General features: G+C 40.3%; 1 protein-coding gene across 2 annotated transcripts in view; it reads left to right on the top strand.

Annotated features, from left to right (window-relative positions):
* Positions 1 to 20,493, top strand: part of Rspry1 (ring finger and SPRY domain containing 1) — a 49,561-nt gene that overhangs the window by 20,662 nt on the left and 8,406 nt on the right. For both annotated transcript variants that reach the window (XM_051201961.1, XM_051201960.1), the window contains exons 5-11: positions 1,547 to 1,673; positions 2,480 to 2,538; positions 4,450 to 4,516; positions 5,951 to 6,082; positions 7,605 to 7,720; positions 8,814 to 8,957; positions 16,479 to 16,590. In XM_051201961.1, the coding sequence (XP_051057918.1) occupies positions 1,547 to 1,673; positions 2,480 to 2,538; positions 4,450 to 4,516; positions 5,951 to 6,082; positions 7,605 to 7,720; positions 8,814 to 8,957; positions 16,479 to 16,590 (757 nt within the window). The remainder of the gene's footprint in view (positions 1 to 1,546; positions 1,674 to 2,479; positions 2,539 to 4,449; positions 4,517 to 5,950; positions 6,083 to 7,604; positions 7,721 to 8,813; positions 8,958 to 16,478; positions 16,591 to 20,493) is intronic.

Here is a 20,493-nt window from a genome sequence, read left to right as displayed (position 1 = left end):
ACATGTTAAATTTTCAGTGTCTTGGCTTCTACCTTCTACAGCCTGCCTCCATGCACATGTTTTGTTTTGTTTTGTTTCGTTTTGTTTTGTTTTGTTTGAGACTGGGTCTCAGTATGTAGCCTTCACAGGCCTGGAACTCACTTTGTAGACCAGGCTGACCTCAAACCCATAGAATTCTGCCTGGATGCTGGATTAAAGGTATGTACCACCACACCCATACATACTTTTAAGAATTTGGATTCTGATATATTGTATTTGTATGCGAAGCCTCAGATGCTTGAGCTCTTAATTGGAAAACATGAACAGAGAAATATCTTTAGCCTAGTCATTGTCAGCTTGGTCATTACCTATGCTTACATTTTTAATTGTCTCAAGAATTGGTAGGATTTGTTCTTGCCTGATACAGTTTTTTGTAAACCAAGCACGGTTGTGCATGCCTATAACTCGGGCAGATAGAAGTAGGAATGCCAGGAGTCCAAGGGAAGCCTTGGTGCCTTGGTCACATAGTTGGTTGGACTACATGGGACCCTGTCTTTAAAAAATATAAATAGTGAGGAGTTCTAGTGCCCACCTTTAATCCCACCACTCAGGAGTCAGAGGCAGGTGAATGTGAGTTCAAGGCTGGCCTGGTCTACAGAGATAGTTTCTAAGACAGCCGAGGCAACACAAACCCATCTTGGAAAAACTAAGATAGATGGATGGGTGGGTGGGTGGATGGATGGATGGATGGATGGGTAAGGTGGCTCATGCCTGTAATCCCAGCTTTTGGAAAACTAACATAGAGGATTTCATGATCTCAAGGGCAGCCTGAACTATATAGGGTATTAAAAGCCAGCCTGGGCTAGACTGAGTCCTTGTCTTGGGGGAAAAAGTAACTTTACTTCAATATTACAAGGTCATAATTATTTTTGATTTTATGTTTTGGGTTTGTTGTTTTAAGACAGGGTCTCACTCTATATGTTTGGTTCTTTTTGAGACAGAATAGTGCTTTGATCTTACAATCTTCATGTCTCAGCCTCCTGAGTGTTGAAATTTTAGGTATGTTCCATCATGACCAAGTTACTGTGGTTAATCATATTGACATTTGAATATGTTTGGTCTAGTTAATGATTCAAGATTATATATGTTATAAACTGGAAGTGGTAGTACATACATGTAATCCCAGCACTTAGAAAGCTGAGGCAGGAAGATAGCTACAAGTTTAAGACAAGCCTGGACTATATAGTGAGTTCCAGGATGGTCTTGGTATATATGGCTATGTGTATGGCTGTATATTCCAAGACTCCATCTCAAAAAACAAAAGTATAAAATATGTATTGTCTATAACTAGTAATACATTTTGAGTAAAATGAAATCTGGCATTGAGAAAACTTAAGGTTGATCAGATATTTCCATCATTAATGATATCCTTGGAGTAATTTTATAATTTTATGTGATCATTCCAAGTTCATTGAATACCTTTTTATAGTTTAGTTTCCAGGAATTCCCTTGGGAAAATGACCTGCAGAGTATATATTCATCAAATCTATTTGTAACTTTTTTATAGGATGCACTCCAGAAATTGACAGAAATTCTTAATTTAAATGGAGAAGTAGCGTGCCAGGACTCAGGCCACCCTGCCAAACATAGGAACACATCCGCAGTCCTGGGCTGCTTGGCTGAGAAACTAGCAGGTAACTCTAGCATATGCCACCCAAAAACCTGAATTGTTTGACATTGAAATATCTGTACTGCAGACCTTTGGGCAGCCTGTTATAGAAGAAAGAAGCTGAGTGTGGGGTGGTACACACCTATAACCACGGCACTGTAAAACAAGTGGGCTAAGAGTTCAAGGCCAGCCTCCCCTGCATAGTGAGTTAGAAGCCAACCAGAACTATGGGAGACCCTTTTTCAAAACAAAGAAAAAACAAAAAAGGGATAAACAGAAATGGACTAAAAAAAAAGAAAATTACTCAAAAGACACAGTTAAATGAAATCTAATTTAGCTTTGGTTATCTTCTCAGAAATATCTAAGATAAATTTGTCATATTTATTTGTTTAAGACAGGAAAAAGGCTAAATTTGTAGTGTTAACAAATAATTACTATGTGCACTTATAGTAATGAATATTACCCATTTCAGGAATATTAACAGTAAATCATATGATAATATCTCAGCCACTTACTATATATATATATATATATATATATATATATATATATATATATATAGTAGAAGTAATAATGGGTTGAAAATTAGATCACATGCGTACATGTCCAGACTTCCAGGGCTCCCCACAAGCCCCGGAACCAGTCTCTTCATGGTGGACTCAGTTGCTAAGCTGTGAAATGGGGATGGTAGTAGAATAGTCTGAAGAAGGTGGCCTGAGTAGTGTGCATTAGAGCACAGAATTCAAGCAAAATAATCTGGTTGTTGTCAGTTTCTGATTTAAAATAGTGTGACGCTTTTAATTATGTCCAGTGTTTGTTGTGTTTGTCTAGGTCCTGCAAGCATAGGTTTACTTAGCCCAGGAATACTGGAATATTTGCTACAGTGTCTGGTAAGTAAGACATCAAAGTTGATTATTCTCACCATACAGATTGTTTTTCTCAAATCACTAACATAGTCCCTGGTGCAAAAGATAGGGTGAATTGTAAATTTATGTGCAGGTGTTCCCTGGCTGTTTATTTATCACTTCCTATGCTTAGAGACAGAAAGGAGAGAAAGAGGTGGGAATTTATTATAAGCAAGTAACAATTGAGTTGGTCTAGTTTTAAATTTAGTCATAAGATAGCTGCTAGGACTTTTTGTATGTTCTTACAGTGTACCAAATAATAATGAAGGATATCACCCCACCACCACCATCACACATACATACACACACACAATAGAAGCAAAATGACATGACATTCCAATGGCAGGCTTGGTTCCCAGTATATATAAGTCTCAACTCCTACTTTACTTCATTGGAGAAGCGTTTGATGTATCACCCATGAAGTTTGTGGTTTGTTGAAGCTGTGTCTCCCTATCTCTCACAGCACTTGACTGCAGTCTTGACTTGCCTGTGTTTCTAAGTTATTTTTGCAAGACTAATGAGCATTAGCCTTCTTTAAAAAATACTCTAGTCTAAAAGAATTCATTTGTTGATGCCCACAATATGTGATTAAAATAACCTTTGCACTGCTCTGTGTGAACACTGGTAGATACCAAAGTAATACAAGAGTCATTTACCTTCACAACACTCACTTCACTATGACTTAAAGGACCACTCAGACAACAGTTAACTTACGCTTTATGACAGGATGTGATCAAGAGCAAAATTACTTCCTCCAGACTGTGTTTAAGGGTTCTGAGAAGGTGAATGAGTGGGTGGGGCTGTGGTAGGGTGACAAGGGGCCTGTGGTAATCATGAAAGACAGACTTCCTGATGTGGTGGGGCTTAGCGAGCTCATGACAGGGTTAAGATTAGGAACTCACAGTGAGTTTCCTGGCTAAAGCAACATGGCAGAAACCTAGTGACAGTTATCTGATCAGAGAAGGCAGTGCTCAGAGATAGGAGGACATGAATTGGAGTGGCCAGGTGGAAGGTTAGGCCTGGAAAAGCCAGGCAAGGGGGTTAAGGATGTGGCAAGGATAAAGCTGCTGAAGAGCTTTACAGCAGGGAGAACAGTGCTTCTGTGAGCTGTGCTGAGCTTCACAGTCACCCCAGAAATGCATGGGAATACACTGGTGTTCCAGAGCTCCTAAGGCTCCCAGCACAGCTGGGAGGGAGCAAGATTGTGAGGAGATAGTAAACATGTGGGAAACTCAAACAGAAGTTAAATACACTTCCTGTCTCTCTCATGTTATTATCAGCATCTGTGCAATTCCCTACAGGAACTAGATTCAAACTGAAATGTTGCAGGGTATGGTGGTGCATGCCTTAATCCTATCACTGGGAGGCCAAGGCAAGTGAGTTCAAGGCGAGCCTGGTCTAAGAGTTCTGGGACAACCAAAGCTACATAATAGACCCTGTCTCAGACAAACAGAAAAACCAAGATGTTAATTGATAATATTATTATTTATAATTCTGGAACTGGTATTATTTGTTTGGGGGTCCTACAGGTCATTTTTAGCTATAATTCTAGTTTTCTTTTTGACTTGTTTTAATGAGCATAAGCATGATAGTTAATTTAGTTAACAAAGTCCTAATGCAAATGTTACTAATTCTAATGGTATAATGCATTTAATGAGATACTGCTAAAATGTCCAATCTACTAATTAACTCAATGACTCTTTAAAAGCAGATTAAGAGATTCTAGCTTGATTCTCCATTAGTCAAGTAAACAATTTGAATAAGGGAGTTTGAATAAGGGAGACTTTTCTGCTGTTCCAAATAATATAATCTAGCATGTATTAAGCAAGAATCTGAAGTTGATACCTTACTGCCTCTGCAAGTGGTGACCTTATTTTATCTTTCGTTGTCTTTCAGAAGTTACAGTCCCACCCCACAGTCATGCTTTTTGCACTGATTGCACTGGAAAAGTTTGCCCAGACAAGTAGGTATATTGACTTCTTGCACTAATGATCTGTGTTGATTGTTGAAAGAAAGAAAGAAAGAAAGAAAGAAAGAAAGAAAGAAAGAAAGAAAGAAAGAAAGAAAGAAAAAAGTGAGCCTACACTTTGAACTCCATGAAATGTACATACACTCTGATTATAAAACCAGCAAAGTATATCAAGAACAAAAACAAAGATTGTTCTAAGCTAAGATTCCAAGCATGGTGACTATAATTACTTTTATAGCTAAAACTTTAGCAGTAAGGGAATGGGGAGATGGGTCAACAGTTAAGAGTGCTTGCTTTGCAATCATGAAGACCCAACACTCATTAACAAGCCCAGCACCGCATGAATACCTCTGAGGAAAAGACAAGAGGATTGCTGAGGCTTGCTGGCTTCCAGCCCAGTCGAGAAAATGCAAGCCCCCAATTCCAGGAGTAATCCTGTCTCAAAAGGAATTGTGGAAAGTGGTAGACGAGGATACCCAGTGCTTTCTCTTCTGGCTTCCATGCATGCCTCAACATATGAGTGCCTATATTCACACAGACAAACACATAATAACCCATACACACAGAGTTTAAAATAATAATTGCAGTGACATGATGAGGCTGGAGAGATGGGTCAGCAGTTAAGAGTACTTGATGCTTTTCCAGAAGACTGGAGTTTGGTTCCCAGCACCAACATTGTTGGGCAGCTCACAACCACCTCTTACTCCAGCTCCAGAATATCTGACACCCTCTTAGAAACTTAGAAACATGAGGCATACACATTCACAAACTCGTGTGTGTGTGTGTGTGTGTGTGTGTGTGTGTGTGTGTGTGTGTGTGTGAGTGTGTGTGTGTGTGTATGCTTTAAATCTTAAGCTGGGGCATTATAGTGCACACCTTTAATCTTAGCACTCAGGAGGCAGAGGCAGGTGGCGTTCTTAAGTTCAAGGCCAGCCTGGTCAACATAGTGAGTTCCAGGGCAGCCAGAGCTACATAGAGAGACCCTGTTTCAAAAGAACCTAAATAGTAATGATGATGATTATGATAAATAATAAATCTTAAAAAAAAAAGTGATGAAATTTTTGAAAGTAACCACAGGTCTTTGGCAGTATCATCCCAAGAAGGAAGCATTAATGGAAATCTGCTCTTGTCTCCAAAATCTTTTTTCATTGTTTTACTTTTGTTTGTTTGTTTGTCTTTTGAGATAGGGTTTCTCTGTAGCATTGGAGCTGTCCTGGAACTCGCCCTTTAGATCAGGTTGGCTCACAGAGATTCCCCCTGCCTCTGCCTCCCAAGTGCTAGGATTAAAGATATGCATCCCCCCCCCCCCACTGACCAGCTAGTTTCCAAATTCTGTGTTGTCTCCCCTCATTCCTTACCACCACTAATCTGCCCAGCACATCCTCCTCCTCTTCCATTGTTATTTAAAGATCTCATCCTTCCAAACAGGTGAAAATAAATTGACTATCTCTGAATCCAGTATTAGTGACCGACTGGTCACCTTGGAGTTGTGGGCTGATGATCCTGATTATCTGAAACGTCAAGTTGGCTTCTGTGCCCAGTGGAGCTTAGACAATCTTTGTAAGTGAGAGTTGTCCTTTAACTAAAATGTGTTTTATTAATACTTTTATTTTATTTATGTTGTGTTGTGGGGGGGTCGGTGTGCATGATGTACAGGTTAGAGGACAAGTTTCAGGAGTTGGTTCCCTTTTTCCATATGGGTTCCATGTCATCAGGCAAATGCTGTACCTGATGTGCTATCTCACCAACCAAAATGTGTTTATATTTCTAAATCCCTGTCTTCAGTAAGATCAGTAGCCTTCCTTTTGCTGTAATTAGTAGGAGCTCTTAATATGCTTCTCTATTGCAAGTTGAATATACCCAAATAAAAAAAAGTATCATAGGCACATTTCAAATGAGAGTTAAATGGAATGCTTTTAATTCCAGCCTTCTTCAGTTCATAGACCTTTACTGACACCTGCTGAGTCAGATGCCTTAATTATATAGCTCTAAGAACTTGTCAGCACACACTTTCCTCACTGCCCTCCAACTAGGTCCTGCTAGCTCCTCTTCCAGGCCTGTTCACACTTGTACTTTCTTCTTTGTCTTTTCTTTTATGTGTGCATGTGTGGTGTTTTTATTGTCATGTGACAAAATGTCTGACATAACCTAATGGGAAGAATTACATATCTTGGTTCCATAGTTTCAGAGCTCTCAGTTTGCCATGGCAGGATGGTAGGAAGAATAATGCAATCAGGGAGACCAGAAAAAAAGTCAGAATGCCTATTTTTTAATTTAACTTTCAATGGTAGGCATGGGGTCTAGAACCTTGTCCATGCTTGGAAAGCAATCTACCTTCTCTGTACTCTTTGCCTTACCTCAGATGGTCTCTTCAAACCCAAATTAATTCTTATTTACATGGTGGCAGTTATTTTTAACTTTTTTTTCCTCCACTGGTTACTAGAATGTAAACCAAGCTGCTGTACACTTTACCTATCTATTGCTAGGACTGTGCTAATGCACAGATAAAAACATAACCTCCAATTCTTGCTCTAACATAGAGTACAGCCTATGTAGTGCTAGTTAAAGAGTAATTCTGAGTAAATGCAGTTTGGAAGCTGGGATTGAAAACAGATAGCTATAATCTTAGCATCTGAGAGACAAAGCAGGAGTAACAAGTTCAAGGTCATTTTCTTTACATAGTTTAAACTCTGCCTCAAAAAATTAAAAAAAAAAAAAAAACTAACTTGAGCATGCACACACTTTTAATCCTATACTTGGGAGTTAGAGACAGGTAGATCTCTGTCAGTTCGAGAATGGCCTGATCTGCATGACAAGTTCTAGGCCAGTCAGGCCTACACAGTGAAACCTGCTGTTTGTATTTTGTTTCATGCTCTATAGTAAATGCAGAGACTGGAAACACCACACTCACAGTGCTGCCTTTTCTGGCCTTTGCTTGGTCCATGTAACAGCAAAGCTAGGATGCTAGACCTTAACAGTTCTCCATTATTTAACAAGTATGGCAGCTAGAGATAACAGTTTTCCCTTTTTTCCAAACCATCACAGCCTGCCCTAGGAAACATGACAACCTTTTCTTTTGTAGTTTTAAAAGAAGGTAGACAACTAACCTACGAGAAAGTGGACTTGAATAACATTAGGGCCATGCTGAACAGCAATGATGTCAGCGAGTACTTGAAGATCTCACCTCATGGCTTGGAGGTAACGCTTTCACAGACCTTTTGAGAGCCAGAATTACTTTGTTCCCATTTTAGAACAAGCAATGTCTAACAGTATAGGTAGAAACTTTTCTTTCTGAACAGTAGTGAGAGGTAAAAGTGGTGGGGATGGAGAATGCTTTGGGATGTTAGTTAATTTACTCTGTTACATCCCACATTACTGTATCTATTGTAGCAGGACAGTGACAGTGCTTGTTGAGTGGTTCAGATATGTCTGAATTGTTTGTAGTACTCACAATTGCTAAATAAGTGCTCTACTACTGATTTACAGCCCTAGCTAAATAGATGTTTTTAAATATCTTTGTATATGGATATTTTGCCTGCAAGTATGTCTGTGTATCATTTTCTTGCCTGGTGCCTGTGGAGACCAGAAGTATGTGGATCCTCTGGATCTGGAGTTACAGAAGTTTGTGAGCTACTATGTGGATGTTGGCACTCAAACCCACATCCTTTGTAGTCAGTGATCTTAACTGCTGAGCCATCTCTCTTAGCTCCATATCTGTTTTTAATCTTTGCCATTTTATTCAACTAAAAGTATGAAGACATGAGTTTTCCAAAAAAGCCTCTCTCTCCTTTTGCAATTGCCCACATAGCCAATTGTACTAGACCTCATGTTGAATATAGCCAATTTTATAGTGCAGGTTGCTGTAAGAGCTACTTAAATATAGGAAAGTATCACAGGATGAGGCATTTCAGGATTGAAGTACAATTTGAACAATGGTTGACAAATCTCTTCTGCTATTTATTTATTTATTTTTGCTTTGAATTATATGTAGACACCCTGTTTTCACCCTTCCCTATCTTTATCTGATAAAGACAATGTTTGCATTTGTAAAGATTATGAGCTCAAAGCAAGCTCTCTGAGAACTGAAAAACAAAACCAGTAGCTTTGACTACTTGCAGTTGCAGCCAGCTCTGAAATCCTAGAAATCAAACTGAAGTAATAAAAGGGTAGCTTCACTCAGGCTTACGTTTTTTTAAATCACTGAAGATGGACAGTGGTATCTGCTTTGATAAGGAAAACTCCATCCCTCCTCCCCTCTGATGAATCGATCTGTACTCCTTGATTCTGCCAGGCTCGCTGTGATGCCTCCTCCTTTGAGAGTGTGCGCTGCACTTTTTGTGTGGACACTGGGGTGTGGTACTACGAAGTAACAGTGGTCACTTCTGGTGTCATGCAGATTGGCTGGGCTACTCGAGACAGCAAGTTTCTCAACCATGTGAGTACCAGGGGGCTTGCACATGAAGCAGCAGCAGCTTTCTTTTCTGGAGGATGGGTAGAGGTAATCAGATGTGTTTATTTTTCAGATAGGTTTGCTCAGTAGCTAGGTGGTGCCAGATTCTTAACAGAGGTTTACCCTACTAATATAGAAATAGGAAACAAGTGGAAATGCCGCTCCACCTCTGGGCTTTTTCCCATGAGTTTTAAGTTCACCTCAGTTTCTTCCCTAGGGGCATGTTTTTATGGCTCTCCTGTAGTCCCAGACACATTTAGGACCCAGTTCTCAAACTGTGACAAGGGATGATTTTATTTTTCCATTTTGTGTTTTGTTATTTTGAGAGGGGGTTTCTCTGTGTAGCCCTGGCTGTCCTAGACCTTGGACTCAGAGATCCACCTACCTCTGCCTCCCAAGTGCTAAGAGTAAAGGTGTGTGCTACCACAGCCTGGTTGACAGCTGATGATTTTTACCTTGAGATTAAGTTTTGGGAACCTTGTAGGGGGCTGGAGAGATGACACAGTAGTTGAGTGCTTCCTGCTCATCCCAGAAGAGTTTGGTTCCTAGTTCCCACATGAGGCTGCTTAGAACCACTTGTAACTCCAGCTCCAGAAGATCCAACAACTCCTTCTGGCCTCTGTGAGAACCCACGCACATGTGGCACTCACCACTAATATACACATAAATTAAAAAATTAAAATGCATCTTTTAAAAAGGAACTTTTTGTCAGGTAATGGCACACAAGTTTAATTCCAGCACTTGGAAGGCAGAGGCAAGTGAACTACCTCTGTGAGTTCAAGGCCAACCTGCTTCTAAAGAGTGAGTTCCAGGAGAGACAGGCCTGTTAAACAGAGAAGCCTTGTCTGCAGCAAAAAAAAAAAAAGAAAGTGGAAAGAGAGAAGTCCTGTCTCAAAGGAAAAAAGGGAACCTTGTATAAGCTCTTCCATAGCATTAAATATTGGCTAACTTCTCATTTGGCTTTTACATTGTAATTAATAGGCACATTTATTTTCAGTATTTATTTATCTTTTGTGTAGACTGTGCTGAAGTAAAGGGAAATCTAAAACTCTGCTACAGTAAGCAGGCCTGGGATATCCACTGATGTGAGAGGGTCATGGGGTCCTTCCTTCAGATGGATACTTTTCCTTTTGGAAATAAGGTCTTGCTAACCTAGATCATTATATGGCCCAAACCTCAAACTCATGTTCTTCCGTCTTCAGCCTCCCAAGTGCAGGAATATAGGCCTGTACTACCACACCTCTTTAGGTATACCCTTCAACACCTAACCCAACTGGCTTTCTACTGTTAGTCAGATTGTGAGATATTTGATCTTTCTTTTTGGAGAAAACATCCCATGGCAGGTGATGCTGATGCAGCAGGACTATATCAGTCCTTGGGAGACCTAGTCAGCTTCCTCGTTAGGGTTGAATCATGGTCGAGGCTACAGGGCTTGAGGAGTAAATCCCATCATTAGGCTGGGCCACCTGGTCAAGGACATGAAGATCTAGTCCCTGGAGAAGATCTGCCTGTTCGTCCTACCCATTGAGGAATCCAAGATTATTGACTTTTCCTGGGTGCAGCGCTAAAGGATGAGCTTCTAAAGATCCTGCCAGGGTAGAAGCAAACACTGCTGGCCAGTGGACCAAGTTCAAGGTTTTTGTCACTATTGGGGACTACAGTGGCCATGTTGGTCTTGATCTTAAATGCTCCAGGCAGGTAGCCACTGCCATTGAGGGGCCATCATCTTAGCCAAGCTTTCCATCATCTTTGTGTGGATATGCTACTAGGGAACAAGATTGGGAAGCCCCCCATCATCCTACACAAGGTGATAAACCATTGTGGCTCTGTGCTGGTGGCTTCATTGGGAGAGAGGCATAGGCATCATCTCTGCTCCTGTGCCCAAGAAGCTGCTACTGACAGCTGGTTTTGATAACAGCTGCTCATCTGCCCAGGGGCTGCATTGCCACCCTGGGTGACTTTGCCGAGGCCACGTTTGACTACTGATCTCTGGAAAGATACTGTTCATCAAGTCTCCTTGTCAGAAATTCACTGGCCATCTTGTAAAAATGCATGTCAGGGTCCCCATTCAGAGGGTCCAGGCTTTAGCTGTGGCTACCACATAGGATTTTATGCCAGAAAAATAAAGTGAATTAAGTCTGGGGGAAAAAAAAAATAAGCTATTGAGGTCAATTCAGCTCTGTCTAGGAATACTTTATAAAATTTCTAGACTAGAAAGAGAATAGTTATAAGAAGAGGGCTGAAGGGCAAGGCAGGGCAGGCTGGACTTTTGTATTATGTGAACTCCAGTATGCTGCTATTTTTGTTTGGGAACTTGTAATATTTGGAATCCTGGGATTAATTCGAGTTGCTATAAGGTCAGAAGTTACTAGGTCTGGAAAACAATTTGTCTAGTTTCTAACTCTAACAGTGATTTATCAGTTCTATGGGTACTAGTTACCTATTCCAAATAGAATCCTAGAAGTGATTTCTTTTTTAACATTGAAAAATAATTTTGAAGCTGAGGCATTGCTGGCACACACCTTTAATCCCAGCCCTTGGGAGGTAGAGGCAGGAGGACCTCTGTATATATGTACTAGGCCAGCCTGATCTACAGAACGAGTTCCTGGGCAGGCTCCAAAGCTACACAGAGAAATCCTGTCTCAAAAAAACAAAATAACAACAACAACAATAATAATAATAATAAATAATCTTGAGCTGTATGTGGTGATGCATGCCTTTAATCCCAATACTGGCAGAGGCAGGCAGATCTCTTGAGTTTGAGACCAGCTTAGTCTACAGAGTGAGTTCCAGAACAGCCAGGACTACACAGAGAAACATTGTATTGAAAAAACCAACAATAATAATGCTAATAATAGTCTTGAGCTGGCATGCAACCTAATAAGATCCTGTCTCAAAAAAAAACCTTCTTTAAGTCTACAACCTTTTTTTTTTTTTTCAAAGCTGAAAAAATTGGAACTGAGAAAAGGAAATAAAAAATAGGACTGAATTCAGTCCCATTCCTATTTTACAACATATTTTTATTTTCTTTCTAAAAATGAAGAGAATCTAAAAGGATTATCCAGTCTCCTCACTTAAAAGTGATAAAGTAATACAGAAATAACAAGAAAAGAGATTTTAAAATGGACATACCTTTTTTATATATTTTCCTATTGGAATTTTCTAACAGTCACACTAATAATAAAGTTTGCTCTTTTTGGTGAAGCTTGTGGTTAAAACTATTTCTGCCATAGAGTTGTAGATATTTGATACCTCAAATTAAGACTAAAACTAATGTTTCATGCCCTCTAAATTGTGATAGGCTTTTGGCTTTTTAGATTCTCTCTCTCTGTCTCACTGTGTGTGTATGCACGCACATGTGTGTGCATACTGGTACATTTGGAGGCCAGAGGAAGACACTAGATCTCCTACAGCTGGAGTTAAAGTCAGTTGTGAGCCCAACATGGTTCCTGGAAACCAAACACAGATCCTCTGCAAGGGAAACAGTGTTTTTAATCTCTGAGCCACCTTTCTAGCCCCAATTCTTTTGATTTTTTTTTTTTTTTTTTTTTTTTTTTTTTTTTTAGTGACAGTTATTTTCCCTGATTGAAGAACTAGGTTAGTCCCTGTTAGAAAGTTATTGAAGTTGGATAGGATATCTTTTTACAAAGGTAAGCTTTTTGTTTCCATGATATTATTCTGATAATTAATCATCTTTTCACTTGTATAGACAGCCAGCATTTTTATGGCATAAATTATTTTACAGATAAGACCTGTTTCAAAAGACTTGAAGACTCTTTATTGTATCTTTATTTTAACTCTTACTGCATCGGTTTCAATTTCAAGGAAACAAAGTGTTGGGCTCGGATATGGAGCATTAAAATGAGAAGCTTCAGGATAGTTCCTACTTAGGTCACCTACAGGATAGTTTGTCCTGTTTTCTGTTATTTTTGATTAAGGATTCTGAGGACTAAGGGTATAGTTTGACTTATCTAAGATATCTTTTGCCTTCTCATGTGCATTTCATTATGATATAGGTCTTTCACATTCCCATTTAAAAATGAAGAGAAATCATGCAGGTGCATGCCTTTAATCCCATCACTCAACCTGGTCTACAGAGCAGGTTCCAGGATAGCCAGGGTTCCACAGAGAAACTCTGTCTCAGAGAAGGGGTGGGGAAGAGGAAAAAGGAAAGAAAAGTAAAGACTTAGCAGCCTGTTGGGAGCTTCTAGGCTCTAAAATAGTAGGAAACAGACTCTGAGGTAATGTTAGAATCTAGAAAAAGGAAGTAAAGCAGCTAGTGTTTGGGGAAGCCACTCTGTCTAGAATGCAGCAACACTATTGCCACAAATAAGTCCTACCCATCCCTCTGGGGTAATGGGGGGAGTCTGATAGGAGGGGCCTGCCAGGCCCCTTGCAGAGCAGGAATCAAGACACTATCTTCCCAATATGCTGAGTAATAGAAAGATTTGGGGATGTTGCATATTAGGAAAAAAAATGACTTTCCACTGTATGAGTATCCACCAGTGATAAGCTATAATAAATGTTTTAAAATTGCTCCTATTGCTATAATATACATGACTAAGAAACAAGAAATTTAGGAATACCAGAATATCAAGCTAGCTAGCTACTCTCCTAGGGATCCGACATTGCTAATGAAAACGATTGTGAATCCTACTGGAAATGTTTTTAAGCTGAAAGAAGGCATAGATGTATTAAGCTTACTCTAAGAAACTCAATAGGCATCTACTTCTTAGCCCTACAGAAGTTGATCTATGATTAAAATTGAATCAGTTTTCCCTTGTCCCGTGGTTTCACCCAGAGGATCTTGCAAGGTGATGATTTGACTTCCTAGCAGTCATGTAGGAATTTCTTTCAAATGTTCTCTCAAAGACTTCCTAGGTCATTAGAAAGTAAAGATAGATGGAACCAGCAAGCTGGCTCAGCTGTGAAAGGTACTTGCTGCCAGGCCTGAAGACTTGAGTTCAATCCTGGAACCCACTTGATAGAAAGTGAGAACCAACACACACACACACACACACACACACACACACACACACTTTTAAAAGAAAGTAAAGGTAATAACGAATTGTTTGCCTTTGCCTGTTTCCCAACACTCAAATGTCAGTGCTTTTGTTTGTTTGTTTGCTTTCAGGTTGAGTCTTTGGAACTGAGGTCTCTCAGACCTCTCTTGCTAAGTGTATAGATTTTTTACTTACTGATTTGTTTCACCTCAGGAGGGGTTAGCAAGGTGTTGCTTGTAGCATGCTGCTGAATTTCTGCTCTGCAAAGAAATTAGGTCAAGTTCACTTAACTTTATTTTCTGAGTACTGACGTTAAAGGCACAACCATGCCTGGCTACTTAACTTTTAAATGGTCTGCATAGTACACATTAAGGATTAATTCTAATCCAGAAGTATCACCTTGGAATACCTTATATTATAGTTAAGCGATTTGTCAGAACTCTTTCCAATCTATGTTCTGACTACACTGTTTATCACAAAGAGCAAACAGGCTACCGGGAACTAAGATTTGTGTGTAACCATGTTTTCACTCCCTTCAACTCTTTCCCTCACCATTGGTGCTTAAATGGTAACATTTGTTTGACTTCTGTCTCTTCCTCCTCTTCTTCCATACTTCTATTTCTAATTTCTGCTTCCCTTTAAAAAACTGTTCTCATGTGGGCTGGAGAGATGGGTTAGTTATTAAGAGCACTTGCTGCTCTTCTAGAGGGCTGAATATGATTCCTAGCACCCATGTTGGATGGCCTATAACCAACTGTATGCCTGGGATCTGAGGCCCCCTTCTGACCTCTACAGATACCCATACATATATAATACATACCTACATAGATACATACATACACACACACACAAACAATAAATGAATCTTTAAAAAATACTCTAATTTATTTGTTGTACAGGAGAGTATGCCTGCCCCATGACATGTGTGAAGGTTGAAGGACAATTTGTGGGAGTCAGCTCTCTCCTCCCACCTTTTGGGTTCCAGAAATCAAACTCAAGTTGTCAGGTGTGGTAATTAACCAGTGCCTTCATTCACCTAGCCATCTCCCCATTCCTACTTTGTTTGTTTGCTTGTTGGCAATAAGATCTCTACCACCACCACACACTACAGCTAACCCTTTTGTGAGCCAGCCCTGAGGGCAGGAGAGCTGATCCTGACCTCCCTCCCCCTTTTGCTCCCTCCTGGGAGAGAGGACCCTACACCTTACCTGAGGGAACAGCTGATCTGGCCATGGTGGTGTGAGTGTAAGTGAGCTAGATCTGAGAGCAGGAGAGCTGGCCCCACTTCTTGCTGCAGACTACATTGGGTGAGCTAGCTGAGGCAATGCTGGAGAGTTCACCCAAGTAGTGACAATGAGGGAAACTGATGGGCTCACCAACCCAGCTACCACCCAGGCCCAGAGCTAGGGCTATGAGTTAGCTCACCCCAACATCCACCTCATCTATGAACTAACTGTTGGAGCATGTGAAGGAGACAAACCTACAGATCTAAAACTACAAGATCTCCACAACAAAGGACAACAGCCGGATATTCAAGAGAATCCAGTCCCATTGAGAGCCCATCATCGATAGTGTAGCAAATGCCAGAGACCTCAGTCAGACCAATAACTAACAGCAATAAACACACGAATGAACTAAAGGGTGAACTATGTGACTCACAGAACAACATTATAGCTTCCACAATGAGATTCCTCTTTTGTATTTTCTTTTGTTGGCTTGGTTTGGTTTTAGGGTTTTCTTTTAAATTTTGCTTTGTTTTGTGGGGAAGGTTGCAAGGGCAGAGCAGATGTGAGGGGATGAGGAGGTGAGCGAGATTGTATGCATGATGTGAAATCCACAAAGAATCAATAAAAGTTAAAGGAAATAAAAGATCTCACTCACCCTATTCATTTGTTGAGACAGGGTCTCATGAATCCTCCTCATCCTGCCTCTGCCTCCCAAGTGCTGGGATTATAGGTGTGCCTGGCTCCCATTCACCCTTGTATGTTAATAATTCTGGGCCATAACTGAAAGGTTGGCAAGTAATAAAAGAAGAAATTGTTTAAAACTTATAAAATTTTCAAATTGGACTATTGTAAAATAGTTTTGAACTGAATATCCATGCATAAAATGGGAGGATGTGGACATTTTGAATCTACCACAATCAAGTTATTTGCTTGGCCACAGGGAAGCTTAAGTCAAAGCTGAAATCTGCTTTTCTTAGAACCAGTCTACAAGGAAGCTGTTTTCTTCTCCAGGAATGACAGCAGCTTCATGGCGGTATAAGAATTAAATGAACTGACAAGTGTGGGGGTGCCTGCAGCAAAGGAAGCGCTTAGCAGATTTTTATTGGCAAAGCTAGTGTCTGTTTACTGGGAACTAGGCTTCTGTGTCAAACTTTTGATATCTTCCAAGTACCATAGGCTTTTCCTTCATCCAAAACAGCTGAGGGTGCCTCCTACTAGGTCTCCCCAGGTTAGAGTAGGTAGAGTCTTATAATCTTCTGGGCCTTGTTTTTCTCCAGGAAGGATACGGCATTGGGGATGATGAGTACTCCTGTGCCTATGATGGTTGCCGGCAGCTGATTTGGTACAATGCCAGGAGCAAGCCTCATGTGCACCCATGCTGGAAGGAAGGTATTCATCCTTCACCTTGAATTTGTTACCTAGGTTAGGACAGCTAGTTATTATTAGCAGGCATTTACTCTGGTAGGCTTTAACTTATCTTTATAGGAGACTGCCATGATTGTGAAGCTCTTGCCTGATAAATTTACCTATGGTGGCAACCCTTCTGAAGCAAAAACATTTCAGAATATTAAATTCTTAGATGCTAGAGAGATGGCTCACATGTAGAAACATATGCTGCTTTTCCAGAGGATCTCAGGTCAGTTTCCACCGCCCATGTTGGGTGGCTCCCAACTGCCTGTAACTCCAGCTCCAGGAAAATCGAATACCTTCTAGCATCCATGGGCACCTGCACTCACATTAAATATATACACTCTGTCTTAGTCAGGGTTCTATTGCTGTGAGGAGACACCATGACCATAGCAACTCTTATAAAGGAAAACATTTAATTGGTGCTGGCTTTCACGTTCAGAGGTTTAGTGTGTTATTGTCATGGTGGCACCTGGGCAGACAGTGCTGGAGAAGAAGCAAGGAGTTCTACATCTGGTTGGACAGACAGCAGGAAGAGTGACGGTGGGCCTGGCTTGAGCTTCTGATACCTCAAAGCCCAACCCCGGTGACATACTTCCTCTAACAAGACCGCACCTATTCCAATAAGGCCATCCCTACAATAATGCCATACCTTATGAGTCTGTGGGGGGGACATTTTCATTCAAACCACCACAGCATAATTTAAAACAATAAAACTAAATCTTAAAAAAAAAAAAAAAAAACTGGCATGGTGGCACATGCGTTTAATCTCAGCACTTACAAGGCAGAAGCAAATGGATCACTGTGAGTTTAAGCCCAGCCTGACCTATATAGCTGGTTCTAGGCTAGTTATAGCCACATTGTGAGATGCTGCCCCAACATACACACACACACACACAGTGGTTCAGTGGTTAGGGGCACTTGCTGTTCTTTCAGAGAAGCTGAGGAATTCAGTTCCTAGCACCTATATCAGGCAACTTACAACTGCCAGTAACTCCAGCTTTGAGAGATGTGACTCCCTCTTCAGGCTACTGGCACATATATTCATGTGGCATATATTTACACAAGTGTACACACATACACATGAAATAACATTAAGGAATCTTTTAAAAATAACCCAAATTAGAAAAAAAGTACAAAATTCTTACTAAAAAAAAAGACAACAACCCTCCTACAATCGGTCAGTTTTGAGATAGAGTTTCACTCTGTAGTGCACAAGCCTAGAAGTCACTGTGTACCATGGTCTGACCTCAGCCTTCCAAGTGCAAGATTACAGATATGAATCACTATTCCCATCTACTCTTAGTTAAGAAAGGGCTGTTTGTAACTCACTGTAGTACAATTGCCTACTAATCCTAAAGTTCTGTATTTGATGCCCAGTAACACACACACACACACACACATACACACACACACACACACACACACACACACACACACACACACACAAAATTACTGTGAAGTCGAGTTTTCTCTTTGTGTTTGTATTGTGAATTAAAGAGACCATGGATTTGTTAAGGACACTGGAATTGTTGTGACACTAAAAGGATATTCTCAGAGATAAAATGGCTATAGCATAGGTATTTGGTAGTCAGAGGCCATGCTATAAGTGGGGTTATATGAAATACGTAAGTAAGGAATAGAATCTCTTTATTCTCAGGATTGAAGTTTGACAAGGAAAATAGCCTAGCTCTTTCTCCATACATCCTTCTCTCATTGTCCTATACTAATCAACATTATAAACTGAAATATTACCAATACTAAGAAAACGGGGATTTCACCACTCACATAGAACTAAATTGATAGTGTGGAAAAAGGAATGAATGAATCTGAAAAACTAGAAGGGCACTCAGGTTTTTTGTTTTGTTTTGTCTTGGTTTTGTTGTTTGTTGTTGTTGTTGTTGTTTGAGGCAGTCTCTCTACATGATCCTGGCTGTCCTGGAACTTACTCTGTAGACCTAGCTGATGCAGAACTCACAGAGATCCACCTGCCCCTGCCTCCCATGTGCTGGGATTAAAGGTGTGTACTACCATACTCAGCCTGGGCACCTAGATTTTGAAGGCATGTTAGCTTATGCATTTCATAGAGGCACTGTCTTCAAAACGTATTTTAAGGTAGGACTGGCCTAACCTTGAACCTGGAGCAATCCTCCTGCTTCTGTTTCCCAAATGTCAGGGGTAAAAGGTTGCGCCACAATGTCTGGCTTCTTAAAAGCTGTCTTTTTTTTTTTTGGGGGGGGGGTTGATATACAGTTTCTCTGTGAAACAGTCCTGGATATCCTGGAACTCACTCTGTAGACTAGGCTGCCTGCCTCTGCCTCCCAAGTGTTGGGATTAAAGGCTTGTGCCACCACCACCCTGTCATTTTTTTAGATCAGAATTTAATGAAATATTTCTGAATACATTTATTATTATAGAATTTGAAAAATAGAAAAGTACAAAGCAATTTTAGTTCCTCTCTCTCTCTCCACAAACACACACACACACACACACACACACACACACACACACATTCACACACACAGGGGGTGGGGCACATGTTTTAATTAGTGTTTCTATTGCTGTGATAGAATACCATGGCCAAAATCAACTTGGGCATGAAAGGGTTTATTCTTCTACTTCTAGCTAACAATCTATTACTGAGGAACCTGGAGGCAGGAGCTGAAGCAGAAGTCATGGAGGAGTGCTGCTTACTGGCTTGCTCAGTAACTTTCTTACATACCTCCACTGTGCCTCCTGCCCAGGAATGTACCACTCACAAAGAGCTGAGCCCTCCTGCATCAAAGAAATGCAGACTGCCTACAGGCCAGTCTGATATGGTCTGCTTTCTCTAATGAGGTTCATCTTCCCAGATAACTCCTAGTTTATGTCAAGTTGACAGAATATAAAACAACTAGTACATGGGCATTTATGTGTGTACTATGTATGTGTCTAAATAAACATACATAAATGTGTCTGGCTGTTTTGCATACATGTATATTCATATGCCATATGTGCCTGCTGCCCATGGAAGCCAGAAGAGAACTGGAGTTAGAACTACCATGTGGATACTGGGATACAAACTCAGGTCCTCTGGAAGAGCAGCCAGTGCTCTTAACTGCCAACCCCCCTCTGCAGCCCTAGAGATTTTTTTTTTTAAAGCATTTAAATTGGTATGTATAAATTTCCCATTGTTATACTTCATTTCCTGAACAGGTTTCTAGGTTATGAGAAATAACACTACTAGGGTTGGAGATGTGGCTCAAGTGACAGAGTGCTTGTCTGCCATGTGTGGAGGTCCTAGGCTCCATCTCCAGCATTGAACGATCTGGGTGTAGTGGTATGCCCAGTAACCCCAGCACTCATGAGGTAGAAACAATAGGATTAAAAGTTCAAGGTTATCCTCAGCTGTAAACCAAGTTCAAGGCCAGCCTGAGCTAGATACACTGTCTTTAAAAAAAAAAAAAAAAAAAAAAAGCAGAACAGTAAAACATACTCGGTATAACTCCTAAAATCCTAAAACAAACAATATAATAACTTTTAATGCTTTTCAGTATTTTATTATAAAGTAGAACAAAAAAATGAAATCTCATTTTAAAAGATCAGGGAGAATGTATGCTTCAAAACAAAAACTTTATAGTTGTTATCTAGGGAGTTTTATGTCTTGCCCAAGAGGCTCATAATTTTATCTTACCCAACATGTACATTTTTTTTTTAACATTTTAGCATCTTGAAATTGGGGTGCATCTTATACAATTGATGGCTTGTCACAGTTTAATGGAAGCTTTTTTCCTTTAACGATGCATGAACATATTGCTGTGTGAGGGTCAGATAAGCCACACAGGAAACAAAGATAAGTGTGTTGAATGTGTGGTTTAGTACAGGGCTATTGAGGCCCTTGTGGGA

The sequence above is a fragment of the Phodopus roborovskii genome, unplaced genomic scaffold (assembly GCF_943737965.1).
Source record: "Phodopus roborovskii unplaced genomic scaffold, PHOROB, whole genome shotgun sequence".
Taxonomy (NCBI): Eukaryota; Metazoa; Chordata; class Mammalia; order Rodentia; family Cricetidae; genus Phodopus; species Phodopus roborovskii.
The sequence above is the reverse complement of the archived record's forward strand: the minus strand, read 5'-3'. Positions and strand labels throughout refer to the sequence as shown.